General features: G+C 40.2%; 1 protein-coding gene and 1 long non-coding RNA gene across 3 annotated transcripts in view; one reads left to right on the top strand and one right to left on the bottom strand.

The window, feature by feature from the left end:
• pcdh7a (protocadherin 7a) overlaps positions 1-7,614 on the bottom strand; it is a 52,530-nt gene extending 44,916 nt beyond the window's left edge. Inside the window, exons 1-3 of one of the 2 annotated variants that reach the window (XM_041983728.1) lie at positions 7,203-7,614; positions 5,118-7,060; positions 2,476-3,652 (exon numbers count right to left, since the gene is read on the bottom strand). In XM_041983728.1, the coding sequence (XP_041839662.1) occupies positions 2,476-3,652; positions 5,118-6,538 (2,598 nt within the window). In that variant the 5' untranslated portion in view covers positions 6,539-7,060; positions 7,203-7,614. Of the gene's footprint in view, positions 1-2,475; positions 3,653-5,117 lie in introns of both variants that reach the window. The other variant, XM_041983729.1, reaches the window with a different exon arrangement.
• Positions 7,615-9,803: 2,189 nt separating this feature from the next.
• LOC121638762 lies at positions 9,804-13,452 on the top strand. Its single transcript, XR_006010067.1, has 4 exons — positions 9,804-9,898; positions 10,453-10,522; positions 10,881-11,055; positions 12,873-13,452. It is a non-coding gene; the product is annotated as an uncharacterized LOC121638762 (long non-coding RNA).
• The last annotated feature ends 6,673 nt before the right edge of the window (positions 13,453-20,125 follow it).

Below are 20,125 nucleotides of genomic sequence, written 5' to 3'. Positions count from 1 at the left end.
AGTTCCTTGGCTATTTGATGCACATCAGGTCTCATATGACTGCATACAAAAAAAACCATCAATCTAGTAGAAAAAAAAAATTTGAAAATATACTTTTCCCTCATTATGACATGAATGTGAGTGAATTTTATGCTTCTATTTTATGTTTTGCACAGGTTAGACAGAATGCCACAAAGCTTAATTTCTTGTGTGCTTAATGATCCTTTCAGCATATTTAAGAAAGCCATCAAGTGCCTTGCCACATCTCTGGAGATGTGTGCCTCTTACTTTGTCTAAGTGCTCTTTTCCTCTTAAATGACTCAGAGCTACTTTAGAGTTAAACTTTCTGCATCATGTTACATGCACAGACTTGACAGAGCTTTTACTAAAAGAGAAAAAAAAAAACAAAAAACAAAAAAAAAAAACAAAAGAAATGTGTCCGAAACCAAGTTTCAAGTAATGGTTGAAACCACAAGCTGTCTGTCTCAGAGCAAACACTAGAACCACGAGGCCACAGCAACAATTTTAGTCTCAGTCGATACAAATTACTTGGCTCAGACCAAAGATGAAGTTTTTGGTTATTATTACCTGCCAGAGTTTATAGCTTAATTGAATGCTTTTAAGGCATGGAAGGAAGAGTATTCCATTAATACAAGGGCATAGAGGAAAATAATGAATTTCACCAGCATAGTACAAGCTAAATTTGAACACATACTGTTCCAGTTATTTCTGGTATCTCAGTAATGTCTTTGAGTCCAGTCAATTACCTCTGCACATTGTGGATCTTTCAAGTCAGCTCAAATCTTGCTCTGTTCCCAAAGACCACACAGATATTTTCAATTGTGGCACATATAGGTGTTCCACTGTCTTTATTCTCCATGTAAACATTACTCATTTAGATTTTATTGGGTTTTTTGTGAACCCTGCTACAAATACTGGCCACTAACCCCCAAAACATTAGCAAACAGCTCCTTCTGAGATAAAACTCCCATTCAGAACATACTTCAAACTACTTGGTATTACAAGGCCAAAACTGGGACAGGCTCATCTCTCCCCCCATGATTCTCCAAAAGACTTACCCTTAATGCTCTCCCTCTTTCTCTCTCTCTCTCTCTCTCTGACACACACACACACACACACACACACACACACACACACACACATAACCACACCTAATACTCTCAGATCTGAGTTCAATGTACCATAAATGAAGCACCACTTCAGTAATAACAGTTATTTTAACCACACAGCCGTTGCGACAATGCTCGCTGAGCAAAGCACAGTACTTCAGTAATATCGAAACTACAAAGAAGTTGCTTCTGCCAAAAGAAACAGAGTTATTTATCTGGAACAAATACTGGATACATCTATTTCTCCAATAACAAAGAAAACTGCAACAAGCTATAGGCTTTAAAAACTGCACATTTTTCCTCATTCGCTCAAGAAAAGTATGCTTTTATTCATTAATTTCTTTTGTTGAAAGACTTACAGTCTTCAACATCCTCCTTAATTGTGATATATTATCAGTGTGGACATTGTAATAGAACAATTTTATCACATTCAATGTCTGCACACTCCAGGATCTAAAACTTTTACACTCAAAACAGGTAGAATTAACATCATTTTAACTTTCAAAACTGACTATTAAAATGATGAAAATGATCATTTCTTTGTTTAAAACTTTTCTGAAATAATGTTTACAGCACCGGTTCCCAAAACATTGGGATGTTGTCTAAGATGTTATAATAATGCAATGATTTTATTCACAACAGAAAAATTAGTTCACATGTTGAAAATGAGAGATTAGCCAGTTCATAAAAACATATTAGCTCATCTTGAACTTAATACCAGCACTGTGTTTACAAATCCATCCCACTCTTGTCTGATATCAGATTCCTGCTGTTTAGTCAAGGGTCTTGGTTGTTATAGTTTGTTTTGTCTTGATGCACCAAACCTTTTAACCTGTTCCTTTGTTGCACATTGAAGAACCTTTGCCAATCTTTACTCCTGAGAGACTCTGCCTCTCTAAGGTGCTCTTTTTTATTTGTCTTTATCTGCAACCATGTTACTGACCTGTTGCTAATTAACCTAATTAGTTGCAACATCTTCCTCCTGCTTTTTACTTTTCAGTACCACTCATTTTCAACAGCTGATAAGTTTTCTTTGTTTTGTTGTGAATAAAATGGTTTAAAAGATTTATCATTGGAATTTTTTTTTTTTTTGCATTTTACTTAGTGTCCCAACTTTTTGGGGATTGGGATTGTACAGAAACACGTAATTTCTAAATTTGATCTGCATCTAATTGCGCTTATGTCTTTTGAAAACAAACAGAACACACAAAGTAGCATTCTGGATATTTTCTTTTTACAAATCTGAAAACAAAACAGCAAAAAAAAAAACAAAACTGCTTTTAACTTTAATATGTCACAGATGACATGCATGGAAATGGCCTGTGGTAGCTGGCAGAAACCAGTGAGAATAATGTATAAAAATTACCTGTGCATCCACTAGGGTGGCATTGGCCAAGCTCTCATTAATGAAGACGTGAACCAGTGCTGTGGCACAGAGAGAGGGGATGCCACTATCATTGACTCGAACCACCAGGCGATGTAGACCTCTATGGCGCCGCTCCAAAGGCTCTGCCAGGGTGATCACTCCATTGCTGTGGCCAATCTCAAACAGTCTGTGTGGATTTCCTCCCACTAGTGCATAGTGCAGATCAGCATTTGGGCCAGTGTCTGAGTCCACAGCTGTTACAGTCCTGACAATGGTGCGGGCACTACTGGCAGGTGGTAGTAGGGTATAAGATTCGTTGGCTGGAGAGGTTATTGAAGGGGCGTTGTCATTTTCATCTGTCACAAAAAGTGACACTGTGGCGGTGGCAGTTTTGCGAGGCTCTCCTCCATCAACAGCCCGGACACGGAAGGTGTAGGTAGAAATTTTTTCACGGTCAAATGATGCAGAGGAGAAGATTGTTCCAGTGTTGTTCTCAATGGAGAACATATCTTCTCTCTCATTGTCACTATCCACTCTATCCACCTTCTCCCCTGCTATCTTCATGTCAGCTCCATCCATCTCTACAAACAAGCTAAGTTCTGCATTCTCGCCTTCATCAGCGTCAGTAACAGTGACCATCCCAACTGGACTGTTGGCCAGCAGGTTCTCCTTGACATAGAACGTGAAGATTTCTTGAACAAACTTTGGCGCGTTGTCATTGCGGTCAGTAACCTGCACCACAACAGTTGCAGAACCTTGCAAAGAGGGGGTGCCTTTATCCTTTGCAATAACCCGCAGTTCATACCGCTCTCTCTGCTCCCGGTCCAGAACCCCAGAAGCACGGATATCTCCATTGTCTGCATCTATGTAAAATGGTCCATTAGAAGCAGGATCCAGGGAATATGCCAATTCAGCATTCTTTCCACTGTCTGCATCGGTGGCTACAACAGTGATCACCCTTTCACCTGGAGAGTTATTCTCAGCAAAGTGGACCTCCACAACGCTCTGGGCAAAGGTCGGAGCATGGTCATTGATGTCTACCACTCGAACCATCAGTGAGCTGTTACTGGACAGACTGGGGCTGCCAGAATCTACTGCCACAATTGTTACACTGTACTCTTTTGTGGCCTCGAAGTCCAGCAAAGCAGAAGTATGCAAGAAGTACTTTTTCTTGTTCCTGTGGAAATAATTGAAATATATTTCATGAATAGAGAAACTACCTTGGATGAAAATGATATTGACCAAGTCTCAAATATTGATGTTTCTTATTAAAATAACTGACTTCTATAAGTAGTCATTGGGCTGGTCTTTTTATGAGGAATGTCCTATTGTACCATACTTAGAAAATAGAGAAAAATTTCAGTTTCACAAAATCCAAGGTCACATCCTCAAAAGTTTAATTTTGTCCACCCAATAGGAAAACAAAAAGCCTAAACATAAACAGGCTAGAAATGCAATCATACAGTATTTGAAAAGCTGGGACCAAAGAATGATGTGTTTCAAATTGTGTCTTTGCTCATTAATTTATTGCAACGCTTAATAAATCTCTAAACTAGTGAGGCAATTACTTTACTGTCAATCAACTACTGGATTAATGAACAAATCATTTTAGCTATAATATGCTTTACTTTAATGCACATTACATTTTAGAAGATCTTCATGCATGACTGCTGTGATTTGCAGGGACAATAAAAGTGAAAAAACTGTGATAGTGACATTTTAATCAAATTAACTTATTGATTCGTGGAAGCCCTCTGATGATTATTGCTTCGATGAATTTTAGTCAAGGAAAGCCCTACATTGAATTTAACAACCAGTATCATTGTAAAGGTCATACTGTGTGATGGCAGTAATATCCTAAAAGGGCCATGACTGGTCCCCTCCCTCCCATCTCTCCATTCAATAGCCTCAGGCAGTGTTCTACAAATGACTGAAGAGCATTGACATTTGGCATCTGCACTGCTGAAATCATATTAAAGAGTGAAAAGCTTTTCATTTTGATGAATATTTATACTCAAAGTTTACAGATTGTATGACAGCCTAACTACCCTGTAGCCTTAGTGGATGAGTGAAACTACTTGAACCAAGCTTAAATGAAATTTCCATGTAATAACGCTTGGAGCACTTAATCTTTGAATTCTTTGAGGGAGAGATGCCTGTGTTGCAGCTGCTTGCTGCATTAGCAACAGTCAAGATGAGAAGCCATATAGAGGTATACAGTATTGTATTTATGTGTATAACATACCTGGTTAGACACCAAAGGGAGAGTCAGGAAGTTTTCTGCTGGCAACTATAAATCAGGTGCTTAATGGCACATTCAAATATTATCACCTTTTATTCTAGTTAAAAGTTTTATGCACCTTGGGGTAAGGCATTGTTTCATGTCTCATTTTTATTTAAAATGCATCATTACTTCACAATTACCTAACATTACTTACTGTTTTAAGTGCCCTCAAGGTAAATAGACTGTAGTCCTGTGACAAGGACTGAATCCTTTTTTGCAGCTTTGTTAAGGTATCGCCAGAAACAGTGCCTTTATGATCTATTCTACCGTCCTTGATTCCTAGTTTTCTCTGGAGTATTTATTGATAAGCATTAAGGTAGCTATCCAACTACTAATGGTTACTCTTGGTTTGTCTTACCTGTCAAAAGCTTCATCTGCAGGTAAGGGTGGGAGTGCTGTTTCACCTGCTGGCTTTAGTGTGAATGGAACATCTCCCACAACTGTGCAGGTCACAACCCCGTTCTCTCCCTGGTCTCGGTCTGACACCTGAACCAGAGCCACCGGTGTGTCCACCAGAACATTCTCTGGCACTAACGCTGCTCCGTCTCGCACAAGGATCCGTCCAATCTTTCTTATCTCTACAACTGGGACATTGTCATTTTCATCCCGGACTGCCAAAACTACTGTGGTGCGGTCAGTGCGGGGAGGCTGACCCCGGTCCCTGGCTGTTACTGTGAATCTCAGCTGTGCCACTTCCTCTCTATCAATCCTGTGAAGAACGCTCAACCATCCAGTCGCCTCATCTAGACGGAGGAGTCGCCTTACAGATTCAGTGGCAGCTCCAAAGACATACTCCACCTGACCATTGACTCCAATATCGCGGTCTGAAGCTCTGACCTGAAGGACAGGTGTACCTGGAGGGGCGTTTTCTGTCATTTCAGCTTCATATGTTGACCTCTCAAACTGTGGACTGTTGTCATTTACATCAGTGATGGAAACACGAAGTAGAGCTTGGGAGGAACGTGGAGGATTCCCTCCATCTCGAACCCTAAGGACAAGCTCATAAGAGTCTTTAAGCTCGCGATCCAGTGTGCCTTTCACTATGAGCTGTGGCTGCTTTTCTCCATCTGGTGTATCCGCAACTTGCAGTTCAAACACACTGCTCCTGGCTCCTGCTCCATTATCCCCACTTCTACCCCTCCGGTCAGGTCCATCTACTCTAGTAATGGGGTTTCCTCCTGCTGTGCGTCTTGTTGAACTTGACCCAGCTCCATTATCTTGGATGAGCTCATATCGGTCAATGCCATTTCGTCCAAAATCTCTATCCGTTGCTGTGGTGAGCAGGTACAGGGTTCCTATTGGGCGATTCTCCTCAACTGAGAGCTGCAGAACAGGTGAAGGGAAGGAAGGTGTGTTGTCATTGATGTCTGTTATAACAACGCGGCCTTCAAACAGGTCTACCCAGCTCTGCAGTGGTCCAATCACTGACACTTCAAAGTCCAAAAAGCACTCATTTTCATCAAATATCATCTGGCATTGCGGGAGCTTCTCTCTGTCAATGCGTCGCGGGCCTGTTGTCAGCTCACCTGTCACATTGTCAATCTTGAAGAACTCTGAGCCACTCTCGAGGGCGAAAGTGACATCCCCGCTGCCAGTACCTGCTGTAAGGCCCAGATCTGCGGCCACGTTACCAATTTTAACATCCGGTGGGCCCTCCTCCGCCACTCGGTACCGGAGAGCTGAGTCGGCACCCGGTAGCTGAGTCAGCAGCTGCAGCAGTACGACCACGAGGCTGAGAGCCTGCGCCGCGGAGGAGTGCACTGCACCAAGCCTCTGCATGGCTCTTTCTTCCTCTTGCCTCTCCTTTACAGCTCAGTCTGCTTCCCAGCTGGGGCTTCGTCTCTTCTTTATTGGTGTTTTGTGGTCTGGTGTACCTCACAGCGTGGGTGTTTGATTTATCCTTTCTTGCCTTCTCTATATCGCTCCCTGCGGACTGCCGCCTGAGGTCCGGGGAAAAGCTTCTGTAAGTGTAGTTCACTTCAGCGGTGCAAGATCCTTTTCTTTTTATTTTCCTCCTACACTCAATGGTAGGTTTTCAACTTCTATGAAAATAATTCTGCAGTCTTGCGGGGCTCTTCAAGCCTCGAAGATATAAAAAATCCATCTTGCTGCGGAAAAAACTAATTCATCAGCGTTTGATTAATCCACTTCACTCTCCTCATTCATCTCCTCTCCATAAAACGGAGAGCTATTGATGTTTGTCACTTCACAATGCCGTTTCTAAGTTCTTCTTATTCCAGTCACATTTGGGACAGCGGCTTTTCCTCGCGGTTTTCAGTTAGAAACTGCAATGCAGCACCACTACACAAAAGACACGAGAGAGGAAAAGAAAAAAAAACACAGCTCAGTTCACCGGACGCCGGTGTAAAAATAAACTCACATCTCCAATGAAGAATAAAAATCTGTTTAAGTGGAAAGATGCCCCGGCTGGACCTTCTCTTACCTTCCAATCCAACTGCGTTTCGTTTTTTTTCCTCTTACCCTCCCGCAGTGGAGCAACGTGCCAAACAGTCAGATTCCTTCACGTTAAGTTATTAAAAGAAAGAGAGTGCTTTTCAGCACGAGTTTCCCCTCATATCTTCTTCATAACCTCAGAAAATGAGCTAAGAACCTGTTTTTGTTGAGCTGGTATCCCGACATCAGTTTGGAGTAATCCTGCAGTCCGCGCTCGGGATGGATGTTTTGGTGATGGACCGGGTGTAGATGCGTCTTTTCCAAGAGTCCCGCATTCTCCGACTCTCTTTCTCACTCCAGCTAACACGCCTCCTCCTCTTCCTCCTCCTCCAGCTTTTTTTTTTTTTTTTTTTTTCTCACCTGCACTGCTCGGGACTGCTACTGTCTCCGGTCTCCAGCGATGCTGCAGTCTCTCTCTCTTTCTCTCTCTCTCTCTCTCTGTCTCTCTTTCCCCCCTCTCTCTCCTCTCTCTCTCTGTCTCTCTCTCCCCCCTCTCTCTGTCTCCCTCTCTCTTTCCTTGCTACTGCAACATTTTCCCCGACCACGTAACTCGATCGCTGAGCTGTAACAAGAGAGGCAGCAGAGGCGGTGTTGGGTCGCTGTGTGTGTAGCCTGTGTCGGTTACCGGGGACAGACCTCACCCCCCTCCTGTCATATAGGAAGATTAAATGGCTTGCTGTCCCGGCTGCTGACAGCCCCCGGTGGGAAAATATCTTTATTCACATATTCATAGAAAGGACAAAGAGAGACGGGTAGAGGAAAGGGAAAAAGTGATCTGGCTCTAATACAAGTCAGTTATAATTCTGCTGGTGCAGCTCTTTTGTTGGGGCAGTTGTAGCTCTGTTCATTCTTCTGCTCAAGCAGGAGTTATCACACATAGTGGTCGTTCTCTTGTGCTATTACTTGTAATATGTAGGCTATGTCCTGTAATTTATCGTTGAGGTTTGTGGTCACACATCATTACTGCAAACAATCGTGTGCTGGAAGGAAAGAATCCAGATTATATAGGCGGACAAAGAGTATATACGATATTCTACCGCGAATAAGTTTTTGTGATATAGCCTACGCTAACATTTTTATACTGATTTTATAGTAGTTATTAAATTGTGCCGGTGTTGTTTCTTTGTCAGGAGCAGGATGTTGTCCCTCAACGGACCGACCTGCTCAGCGAAGAGCGCAATGCAGCATCGGTCTGCAGTTATTGAACACTATAGCCTACCTGTGTTCCTACGCTGGTGCTCTGTTAAACCGCCTCTGCATGTCTGATTTTCAAGCTCGTCAGACTGCCCTCTGAACTGACAACCAGGCTGCAAGGCAAGGAAGCAGGGAGTCCCCCCCCTGCAACATAATGATATTGATGGAGAGCGCACGGTGCGCCCAGCCATTAGTGAACAGTTTATTGCTGGTGGATAGTAAACAAGGACGGACAAACTGCTGAAGGAGGTCACACATTTTTGTGTTACTCCCACCCTCTCCTGCTGACTTTACATCTCTCCATCTCTTTCTGCAGCCCTCTGTCTTCTCAGCTTCACCAGGAGGCGTGCGGCTAACAAAAAACAGTGCGAATTAAGTGGTAAAAGTGCTCAACATTTCAGAGGCAGCTGCACGCGCGTCCGCCCCCTGTTGTTAGACCGATCAGCGCAGGGGGGGAGGCAGGGTGCACTTAAAAAGGAGAACAGGCAAAGAACGCTGAAAAATCAGAGGAAGAGAACGGATATACACACGTGCTATTGTTGATATTTAAAGTCCCCCTCCAGCTAACAAATAGTCTTTGCCCCTCAAAACTGTAGGATTTAATAGTATTTACTAAATTGGCCTTCAAGTTGCCATTTCAGTGACTGACATTTTTCTCCTTCAACAAATGGAGCTCTATCCTAATTTGACTCAACCTGCCAGCACAAGGCACCCCGCCCTGTTTATTCCAACTCTTTTTACACTTTTAACATTGCTGTAATTCAGCTGTAAAAATTTGAACCAGACCGCGATAGCGATTCTCAAGCAAAGGAAGCTAAATTATACAGTGCAGTGCTATGCAATACATGCCAGTGAAATTATGGCTATTCACTTTCTATCACTTCTTACGAGATCAATTCATTTTTGGCAAGTAAATTTTGCTCCAATTGGCTAATGATTGCAGGAGTGTAGATTGGGCCAGTTTATGCTGGGAGGCAGCACATTTAGCACAAGTCATAACCATTGACCACACTGTAACAAATTGCTGTAAAAATACTGGATATTTTTAACAGTAGTATACTGTTCTCCATTAATACAGTTGAATACTGTAATTTCTGACGTCTTTAAGAGACAAAATATTAATGGCAAGCTTCTGGAAACTATTACAGTACAGAGCAGTATTTTTATTTTTTTTTTACAGCAAGCCACCATAATCCTACAGTATAATATAGTATTTCTTTTCTTTTTCGGTTGAGACATGTTCTTTGGTCCGTTCAGTTAGACATCTGAACAAAATTAGAAAATTAAGTGAATTTAAAATAGGTCTACACATCAGTGTGTTTATTCAAGATTGAGGAAACACTAACAAGAAGAGAGGAATTACGTTTCATCCGGATTGTTAAACTGAGAGCACCAAGCTGGACGGAACACTTCAAGTGACACGCTTTCCCTCTTCTCATCAAGTGAGCAGCGTTCCGTCATCAACCCTCCTCCCAAGGCTTTGTTAAAAAGGTAAATATCATCTTGCTAAAGTGAGAATACGATATTATGTGATTTTTTTGTTGGATTAGCATTTACCTGTTGTAAGCTAGCATGCTATTCACTCTTTTAGCAACTGCGGATAAAAGTTAAACTTTCTGTTGAAGCACGTTGCTAGCTTGAGCTGGTCGGTCATTTGTGATTGCTACAAGGTTCAATTTTACAATTTGTTGCGGTATTCTACATGTAAAACGATTTAAAGGAGTTTATAGGGAGACACCGTTATAAAGGTTGATGCAAAAAGCTTAAGGCAGCTTCAAAGTGGACTTAGTGTAATATAGCTAACGGTTAACAAGTTGTTGGGGAATGACTTTTTTCTTGAAAGAGCATTTTAAATATTAAGTGTAAGTGAAATAATTTTTTTGTGAAGGTCTGTAGGGTAAACGATAACATGATAACTTGTAATATATGTGGTAAGGCCTGCAGGAACACATTTGCTCATGTCAGGCACATGCGGACTCATAGTTGTCTACCATGACTGTACATGGAATTCCATTCTTAATTTGAATACTGTTCATGTTTTACAGATGTCTGCCACTGCAGCTGATGTAGAGTGAACCCTGACCCTCCCAACCACTCCACGACTGATTCTACTGGGTAAGTATCATAACAGCATTACATGGAATATAGAACAAATTGAGTCTGAGTGTAACGGTGTAACTTTTTATGTTCTGTCTTTAATGTGTTATCCTGCAAAATACACAGACATTGCAATGAATATACTGAACACATTTATGTCCTAATTTCCTCTTAGCACCACAGTTCAATCGCGTTGCTGGGATTATTGACCTAAAACACTAGTGAAACAACAAAAAAGAACTCCAAGTTGGACAAAATAGACAAAATAGTAATGTTAAAAGTAAAAAACTATATATATTATGTTACTTTTTCTTTAAACTTCTTGTCCAGGGCTCTTACACCCATATTTCTTTTCCATGATTGTTGTCTGCATCAGTTGCTGGTGATGGAGTCACATTGGGCCACTGGATGATCAGCATTGAAAGCCAGGTCATCTGTGAAGGCACCCAAAAAACCTTCATCTCAGGGCTTGCTGCAGTTTTCGCAACATTCTACGTGTTCAACCTGGAATACCAAGAAGAAGCTGCAAGGACCCTGGAGTTTGTGCAAAGGTAAATTTTGTGTCAGAAATATTGTTTGAATGTGTTACCCCTCTTCCCAGCTCTTGTTTAGGAATATTGAATTGTTATTTAATATAAGCCATGCTTATATATTCATTTTACAATTACAACATTTCTAAAGAAATTTTGAATGCTGCTAATGCAGCCACCCACGCCCGAGAGCGGCAGCCATGTTGGAGCACCTACATTAATGAGTGTGAGGGAAGGGCAGCTGAAAAAAACATTTACTTGTAAAAGACACCTGCAATAAGACTGCTGGAGCGTGTGTGTGTCAGAGAGGGATCATAAGAGAGACACACTGAGTCAGACAGATACACACCGAGTTAGACAGAAACACACTGAGTCAGACAGAAACACACTGAGTTAGACAGAAACACACTGAGTCAGACAGACACACACCGAGTTAGACAGAAACACACTGAGTCAGACAGACACACACCGAGTTAGACAGAAACACACTGAGTCAGACAGACACACACCGAGTTAGACAGAAACACACTGAGTTAGACAGAAACACACTGAGTCAGACAGACACACACCGAGTTAGACAGAAACACACTGAGTTAGACAGAAACACACTGAGTCAGACAGACACACACCAAGTTAGACAGAAACACACTGAGTTAGACAGAAACACACCGAGTTAGACAGAAACACACTGAGTTAGACAGAAACACACTGAGTTAGACAGAAACACACTGAGTCAGACAGACACACACCAAGTTAGACAGAAACACACTGAGTTAGACAGAAACACACCGAGTTAGACAGAAACACACTGAATTAGACAGAAACACACTGAGTCAGACAGACACACACCAAGTTAGACAGAAACACACTGAGTTAGACAGAAACACACCGAGTTAGACAGAAACACACTGAGTTAGACAGAAACACACTGAGTTAGACAGACACACACTGAGTTAGACAGAAACACACTGAGTCAGACAGACACACACTGTGTCAGACAGAAACACACTGAGTTAGACAGACACACACTGTCAGACAGAAACACACTGTCAGACAGAAACACACTGAGTTAGACAGACACACACTGTCAGACAGAAACACACTGTCAGACAGAAACACACTGAGTTAGACAGACACACACTGAGACAGAAACACACTGAGTTAGACAGACACACACTGAGTTAGACAGAAACACACTGAGTTAGACAGACACACACTGTGTCAGACAGACACACACTGAGTTAAACAGACACACACTGAGTTAAACAGACACACACAGAGTCAGACAGGGAGAGAGACAAATCGGAAGCTAACTGAGACAACTGTAAAGTTCCAAAAGGAAGTCAAACCATAGCCTGCTTCCTTTTGGAACCCATCTTAAGGATGGGGCTGGTCAGACTGACCATGTCAGTCTGTGTGATGCTCTTATTGAGCAATGTGTCCTTCTCTAACAGCCTTTCTTAAGTTGACCTGAAATACAGTCTTCAAAAAGTAGATACATTTTGAACTTTGAAGAACTAAATTCTTAGAAATCACTGCCAACAAATTTCCCAAATATGACATGTTTCCTAATGCCTCAAATTAGTTAAATAAATTCTGTTTTAATTGTAGCAGCTGATCTATTGTAATCCTCAATCATGAATGTTTTCTTATTTCTCACTGATAGTTTTTTAAAAAAAATCAAATTTTCATCCTCTCATCATTTTGAGTCACTGAGGTGATTATCATATAAATGTATCTTAATTCTTTTTTCAGTTAATGTGAAAGGGTTCCATATGAAATTATTTTTAGTTACCACACCTAATATCTTATATAATTTCTCTATTATTTCATTTTAGGCGCCTCATTGGGAGCAATCCCGAAAGGGGAGGAAAGACCAGCCAGGGAAAAGTGGTGTCAAAGAGGACGGGGAAGCTGGTCCACAAAAAGGCAACAACGGTGAATCCCCATGTGGCCACTCTCCTAAAAAATTTGATGGACTTTGAGTGGGGGTTTATTTAGTTCAAACTGTCTCAGGTGCCCATGGTCAATTTTTTTACTCACAGTTGTTGAAAACCTGTTTATGTTTAGTTTTTATTGTTGTGAAATGTGTGTAATGAAGTTAGCTTTTACTTTGTTCTTAGCTGCTATGCAGTGACTTTAACTGAACTGTTTCAATGTTTCGGTGAACGGAGGAAGGAAGAGGAAAAAATAACAAGCAGTAAAGTGAAGAGGATTTGAATTGGCTGATGATTTCTATTCTGTTTGCAAACAGTCAAACCAGCCTCGATCAATTTTGACCCAGTAGGACAACACAAAGTTTAATAAATGTAATGTGATCTAAATCCCATGTCATAGTTCAAGAAAAAATATGACAGTCAAGTAATGATGCTTGTGGATTTTATGGATACTACAAAAGTTCAGTTTTAATAAATATCAATGTTGCGAGGCCATCTCTTGTCTGAGCTCTTTCTTATGGCTGTTTTAATTTATTAGTAGTATAGTTTTACTTTTCACTTTAAAGATAACATTTTGTAGGATTTTGATATAGTTTTACAGTAATAAGTTGTTAATGGAGAATACTGTAAGAACTGTAAAATAACAGTATAATGGCAAAGAACTGACAGTATAATACTGTAATGTTTGTTTTATGTACAGCACAGTACTGTAATGTTTTTACAGTAATATACTGTTGCTGTAGATTACAGTAGATATACTGTAGATTAACAGTTTCAAGCTGGCAACTCTAGCTGCCAGTAGTTAACTGTAATTTAACAGGAAAATTTGTTACAGTGCACGAAGACCTGAATTTGAACAGTGTTGTGTCAACAGAAGGACATAATATTTAGGTTGATTCTGGGTGTCTCATTCACATAGGATAATCCCATTCCATATTAATCCAGAATTAACTGAAAAATTAATTCTGGACTCCTGAGGGAATTGAGGTAAACAGCCTTCTGTGGTTGACATCAGATATCCAAATAAAAGGATCACTAAAGCTTCCTTTTCTGTGTTGTGGTCACAAATATGTTTTTATTTTTTATACTTAAAACTCAAAACTTGCCAAACGTTTTGAGATTTTATTCCCACCAATTTTTCCACATCCTTCGCTCTTCACATGAATGTGTTTGCTAAAATGATTCAGATTACATACGGACAGTAAGTAAAAATCTGAAATATTCCAAGATTAAAATATGCCATGCCTACATATTTTGTATAATCTCATGCAGATATCTCTTTAAAGAGATTATTTTCATCCCTGCTGAATTAACACACATACCAAATACCTAATCTTTGCTCTCCCCTTGTGATTTTTTTTTGTTTAGACTTAGTAGGTGTGCATGTATCAGCTATGAAACTTCTCAATCTTTATTACAAACCTCTAGACTTCGAAAGGGGGATGTCATATCTGGTTTTAGAGACAAACTTTACAAATCATGTACATCTCAGAAAACTACCCAAAACAACAGCAGCAGAGAACAGATTTTTGTCACCACAATTAGAATGGGCAAATAAGAATTATACAAGTATTATATTTTGGTTTTTAAAATATGGTCGAACTAGTGTTTATCAAAGCTAAAGAATAAACAAGATACTGAATTGAAGTAATTTGCTCTGGGGTCTGCTCTGCTGTAAGATCAAGTTATTTCACTTTAACTTCAATTGATTCAGGTTATTTAAGACATATTTGACCTGATAAAAAATCATCTAATAAAAATCTGTTGGCCTGAGCATGCTGTTATATCCAACCCATTAAGATATAATTGAGCATGAATCCTCTTTCATCAGCAAATGAACTGCAATTTCAATTTGCATATTGAATTAAAAGTGAACAGAGTGTGCTTGTGTGTGTGTGTGTGTCTGTGCTTGTGAGAGCTCTAGTTAAAGACAGGATGTTCTTTGGAGAAACACAGCCTGAGCTGACATCCAATGTAGCCTAAAGGCCTAATCTGCTGTTTATGTCACCACAAAATGAGACTACAGCTTTACATGTGGTGTGGTCTACAGGGGTGACTGCAGAGAGAAAAAGAAAAGACACATGACAAGTGCATTTATAAAAGCTCTTGGCAACAAAGCTAAACACCCTGTAGAAAAATAGATAGATACACTGATGTGAAAAAGTGAGGGTTGTTATCCATTTTATAAAGATTTCAGTCAGAATCATTTTAGTATGAACACACTCTAGAGCCCCAGCTTTGGCACAGCTACACTACCAGTAAAAAGTTAGGCTACACCTTCCCATTAAATTTAATGGGAAACTATGTCCATACTTTAGAATGGTACTGTGCATCTCCTTCAAGATGAAAAATAAAAAAACAAAAACTAATTACAGCATGTATGAGGGGCAGAAAAGTATTTCTGGTCTCATATTCTGGTTCCTGTTTAGTAACAACAATGCTGATTGCATTACATTTGTGACATATTTGGATGTTTGAGCACTGCTTTCAAGCATGGTTGTACTCATCATGGAAAGTAGCAAATAATAGAAAAGGCCTTGGTGATGTAAGCCTATCAGTGTGCCCTATGACTCACCTGAATTACGTCACTGACAACCCACAAGACAATCTGCAATCCACCTCCAAATCAGACCGGTAGGCACAAGCTCGCTGATGTCTGGATTAATGCCTCCTGATGGTGGACTTCATCTCAGCAGTCATTGATTTGAGCCATAACGTTTTTACCCTTTTGATTTACCAGAATGGCAGGCCTATCTCCACTTTTCACAAAATCACAAGCTTTCCAACTGGAAGGATGAGGCAAGTAAAGCTACAGAGCTTTCCATCACCCCTGAGATGTGTGCTTTCTTTTTCTTTTTCTTTTTCTTTTTTTTTTTTTTACAATTTGTCTTCATATACACAAATGACTACACCTTAATATAACAATGTAAATCCTTTGTTAACTTTTAAGTTTGTAAACTCAGTTGCTATGATTTCATCTGGGCATTCTATATGATGTTCAAACACTGGGATATTGAAGATCTGTGACAGCCCAAACACCCTGGAGCTAACTTTTTTCAAAAGCTGGAACGAGATTTGACTGGATAGAGTTTTTGCTCAGCTTCTGCCTTGCTAACAGACTTTGAAGTGTGAAGCTTTATTGACCTTTGAATTCCTGTCAACCATAGTGCAAACTAAATAGAAAGCTGGGGAATACCCTTTTGAACATGAGTCACATGGATAGTGCATTTATTGAGGCAGTGGAGGAAACAAAACCTTCTGTCTGTCTGGTATAACTCCGCCATTAAAGAGGAAATGAAATTCATCCAGAAATCCATGAGAGGTAGCTGGAACATTAGAAACATTAGAACAAAAAAGAAGCACGCTGGTGAGCTCAGCAACTAAAGACGTGGATGTCCATTGATGAAAACAGTGATAAATGATTCCAGGATCCCTCATATTGTAAAAAATATCTTCACAGTATTCAGCGAGCCAAGTAAAGAACTGCCCGGCAGGAGGTAGAAATATCACTATTACTGAAGCTTAAAGAGAAGACTTCACAAAAGCAAATTCACAGGGAATCACAAGTATGCAAACCATTCACAAGCCTCAAGGATAGAAAGACCAGATACCCCCTATCAAAAAAAAAAAAAAAAAAAAAAAATTTCCAGCATTTTACGCCTGAAGACAGTAAGTATAGACAGGAAAGACGGGCCAAGCAACAAACTGTGTGTCACACTTAGACTCAGTCAGCCATAGCAGAAAATTCAGCCTCTGCACATGAAGAGCATTACCAAGTGAGTTATAGAGGCTTTTCTCCAAGACTCAGCTTAAAAAGGCAGAGCAGTTCTAAAACAACTTTCTTTGAAGAGATAAAACTAAACTCAACCTGCACCAGACTGACATGAAGCACAAAGTTAGGACCAAACTTGAAAAAGGTCAAAAGTGTGATGACCTGGGCACACATTGCTTTCACCAATGATTGGATCAAACACAATAGAAAAAGACAAAATCACATACATTTAGAACAAGATATCTTCATAATGAAGCTATTAACTAAACCTATCATACTGAACTGAATAAACAACACTTTGCCTGAAGCATAACACCAGCACAATAGCTGTTTACCAAAAGATATTCAAGTGTAGATTCCACTTCAAGTAATGAGTATTCAAGTCCCATTTGAAAGGGTTAAAGCAATCTGGGAGCAGTGCATGCTGGGAAACCAGGAAGAGGAGTTTGAGGTCAGTTTCCAGCTCCTGTTGTGTAAGCACATATAGCTGTCAGCTCCTCAGTTTGGACAATTCTTTCTCCTTTTGCTCAGGCAACGTCTGTAGGTAGTGCCTTTTTTTGTATTTCTGGGCTATTGAGAATTTAAGCTTGTGTGAATGTTCGGACTGTAGAGATATTTATCATGCTACCAGACTAGATTAGCGTCACGTTTTTGTTGCTACTTGCTAACTTATTAGCTTGCCTAGCTAACTTACGTTGTTGCATCTACACTGTGTTTATTTGTTTAGTAATACAAATATTTTATGTACTGTGTTGCAGTTTCACAAGTTCTCAGTAAACTCTATGGAAATTAATCGACCGAGTCCTGGTGTTTCCGAAAGTGTTTAAGCTGACTGGAACGTAGTCCAAGACAGCTGGCATTCAAATATGTGTGTAACTGTATTTGTTACATACTGACAAATTAAGAACAATAACATTAATAGAAAAATGCACCAAATGCCTTCTAATAACTATTGTTGAGTAGACTAACATTTTACAATGCCAGTTTATCAGCTGCAGTCTGTATAGAATACAGAGTGGCACTGAGTCCTTCCCTGTGAACAATACTTTTACAAAGGATATTAAGGCGCCAGTGCACTTATCTTTATGATAAGCATGAGAGGCAGCAGATTGGCGAAGCTAACTGGTCCAATAAGGCAATGAAGAAGCTCTTTCAGGTCTGGGACCATATTGTCTGGAAGTGCTCAGCGAGGGTGGCAAGAAAACAAGGACTGAATCAATCCTACATGACCTTCATCCTCTTTATCACAGTGGTAGAACCAATAAACCAGCACCCTAAACGGTAAAGTGGGACTCTGACACCAGCCATGCCACCACTTCTGATATCCCACATAGATTGCTCCTAATAGCTTGTGGACAGTGCACTTTGCTGTGATGTATTGTAAGATTTGAGTGTTCTGGCATCCTTTTTCTATCATGAAACACAATGATTCCTTAGTAATACACACACGTCCATCTAATTACTTATTGTCATATGTATTAAACTAAATGCTGAATATAAAATATTTTTAGGTTGATATGTTGTCATAGTTACATGGACACGTGCTCTCTGAAGGTTATCAAAATAATGTAAACACCCCCTTAAGTTTGATTGAAGATAAACTGTCATATTCTTTCCTTAATATATTAATATTTTCTTCTTTCAGACAAAGTTATGATAGAAGATGTTTATTTTACCTTGACACGTTTTGACTGGCATCTACAGTCTTCCTCAAAAGTGTCATCTGACTGTCTTTTATCAGCTGTTATTCCTAGGCATGGCCAACCTGATGGACCTGACAGATACATCAGGTTGAAAGAAGAAGCTGTGAATATATTCTGGTTTAACTCAACCAGAACTGCAAATGCTGCCACAGAAGTGGTATTAGATGGAATACCAATTATTAGCTTTTGTCAGTTAGATCAGGACTGGGGATCAACTGTGTGATGTCTTCTCATAAATGCATGCAACAAATGGTGTCTAACAAAGCTTAACAGAGCCCAGATCTTTTGTACAACGCATTTCCAGCTCATCACATACTGTCACTTGGTCAACAGACTTTTTTAGTGCTAATTTCTGATGCAGACATAACGGCTTCACAGGTGCATATTACAAACTACCCTTCTGTGGTGGCAGCAAAGAGTTTAAAAGTAGTGATGTTATGCTTGAGCTCATATGGTTGACTATGTCGACCTTATGAATCAAATATTGACAGCATGCAAAAAATCATGTGACAGAGGCCTTGTTGTGTCAAACATGTTTTGAAGTGTTTCACTAGGATTTTGAAGGTGCTGGGTTAGTCAGTGTCTCAATGCTTTAAAAGGGGTTTCAATCCCTTAAACCTTTATAAGTAAAGTAAATCACCATCCCAGTTGCATAAGCACCCTTTTCCACTTACTTTTCTAATAAAAAAAAAAAACATATAGAGGATGTTGCTCTTTTGTCTGTTTCAAATGTTTTGAAGCAGTGAGTCAATTTCATAACAGTCATGTCATTGTGATAAAGCTGTTTATAAGCGCACTATATATATATATATATATATATATGTATCACTATCGTAATTAAAAGTGGTGACAAAGAAGAGTTTTTAAGACCCAAAAGATTTGTAAAAATTCTTTGCAGTGGTCTTCCGGGTTTCTGGTAGTTGGTTCAAAATAATAGGAGCAATGAAACTAAATGCTCCTCTGATTGAGAAGTGCTAGAAGAGGTGGCTTGGGCATCTGGTCAGGACACCTCCTGGACGCCTCGCTGGTGAAGCGTTCTGGACACGTCCCATGTGGAGGAGATCCTGGGAAAGACCCAGGAAACCTTGGAGGGGCTACATCTCTCGGCTGGCCTGAGAACACCTTGGGACACCCCTGGGCAAGCTGGCGAACGTGGCCAGGGAGAGGGAAGTCTGGGCTTCCATGCTTAGGTAGCTGCACCCACGACCCATGGCAATGACTTTTACAGTAACAGTGACATTTACATTAAATTTACAAAACCTGTCATTTGATGTAAACTCTAATCCGTCTCTAATTCATGCTGGTATAAGTGTTTAATCACAGCCAGACTTGTGTGTACAGAAGGCGTGCATTCACATATTGCAAGCACAGGTATTTCTTTTTGTGTGTATGCATTTCTATCTAATCTATCTAATTTATCCAATCTTTACAAGGTTTGTAATTTGTGAAAGTGATTCTAAATTTAGTCTACCATCTTACAATGTTGTTTATGTTTACACTGCACACCTGATTAGTCAGTCAGAGACGATGGCAAGTCCTGAGTGGCTGTGGCAGTGGAGAACAAAGAGAGTTGCAGCGATGTGTGAGAGGTATTGGCTTGTGTCCAGTCCTCTCTGCCACAATGAAGAAAAGCATTCAGCTGCTCTGGATAAGAAAGTTAAACTACTGTGTGGTGTTAG

This window comes from Melanotaenia boesemani, chromosome 4, assembly GCF_017639745.1.
Source record: "Melanotaenia boesemani isolate fMelBoe1 chromosome 4, fMelBoe1.pri, whole genome shotgun sequence".
NCBI classification, from domain to species: domain Eukaryota; kingdom Metazoa; phylum Chordata; class Actinopteri; order Atheriniformes; family Melanotaeniidae; genus Melanotaenia; species Melanotaenia boesemani.
The sequence above is the reverse complement of the archived record's forward strand: the minus strand, read 5'-3'. Positions and strand labels throughout refer to the sequence as shown.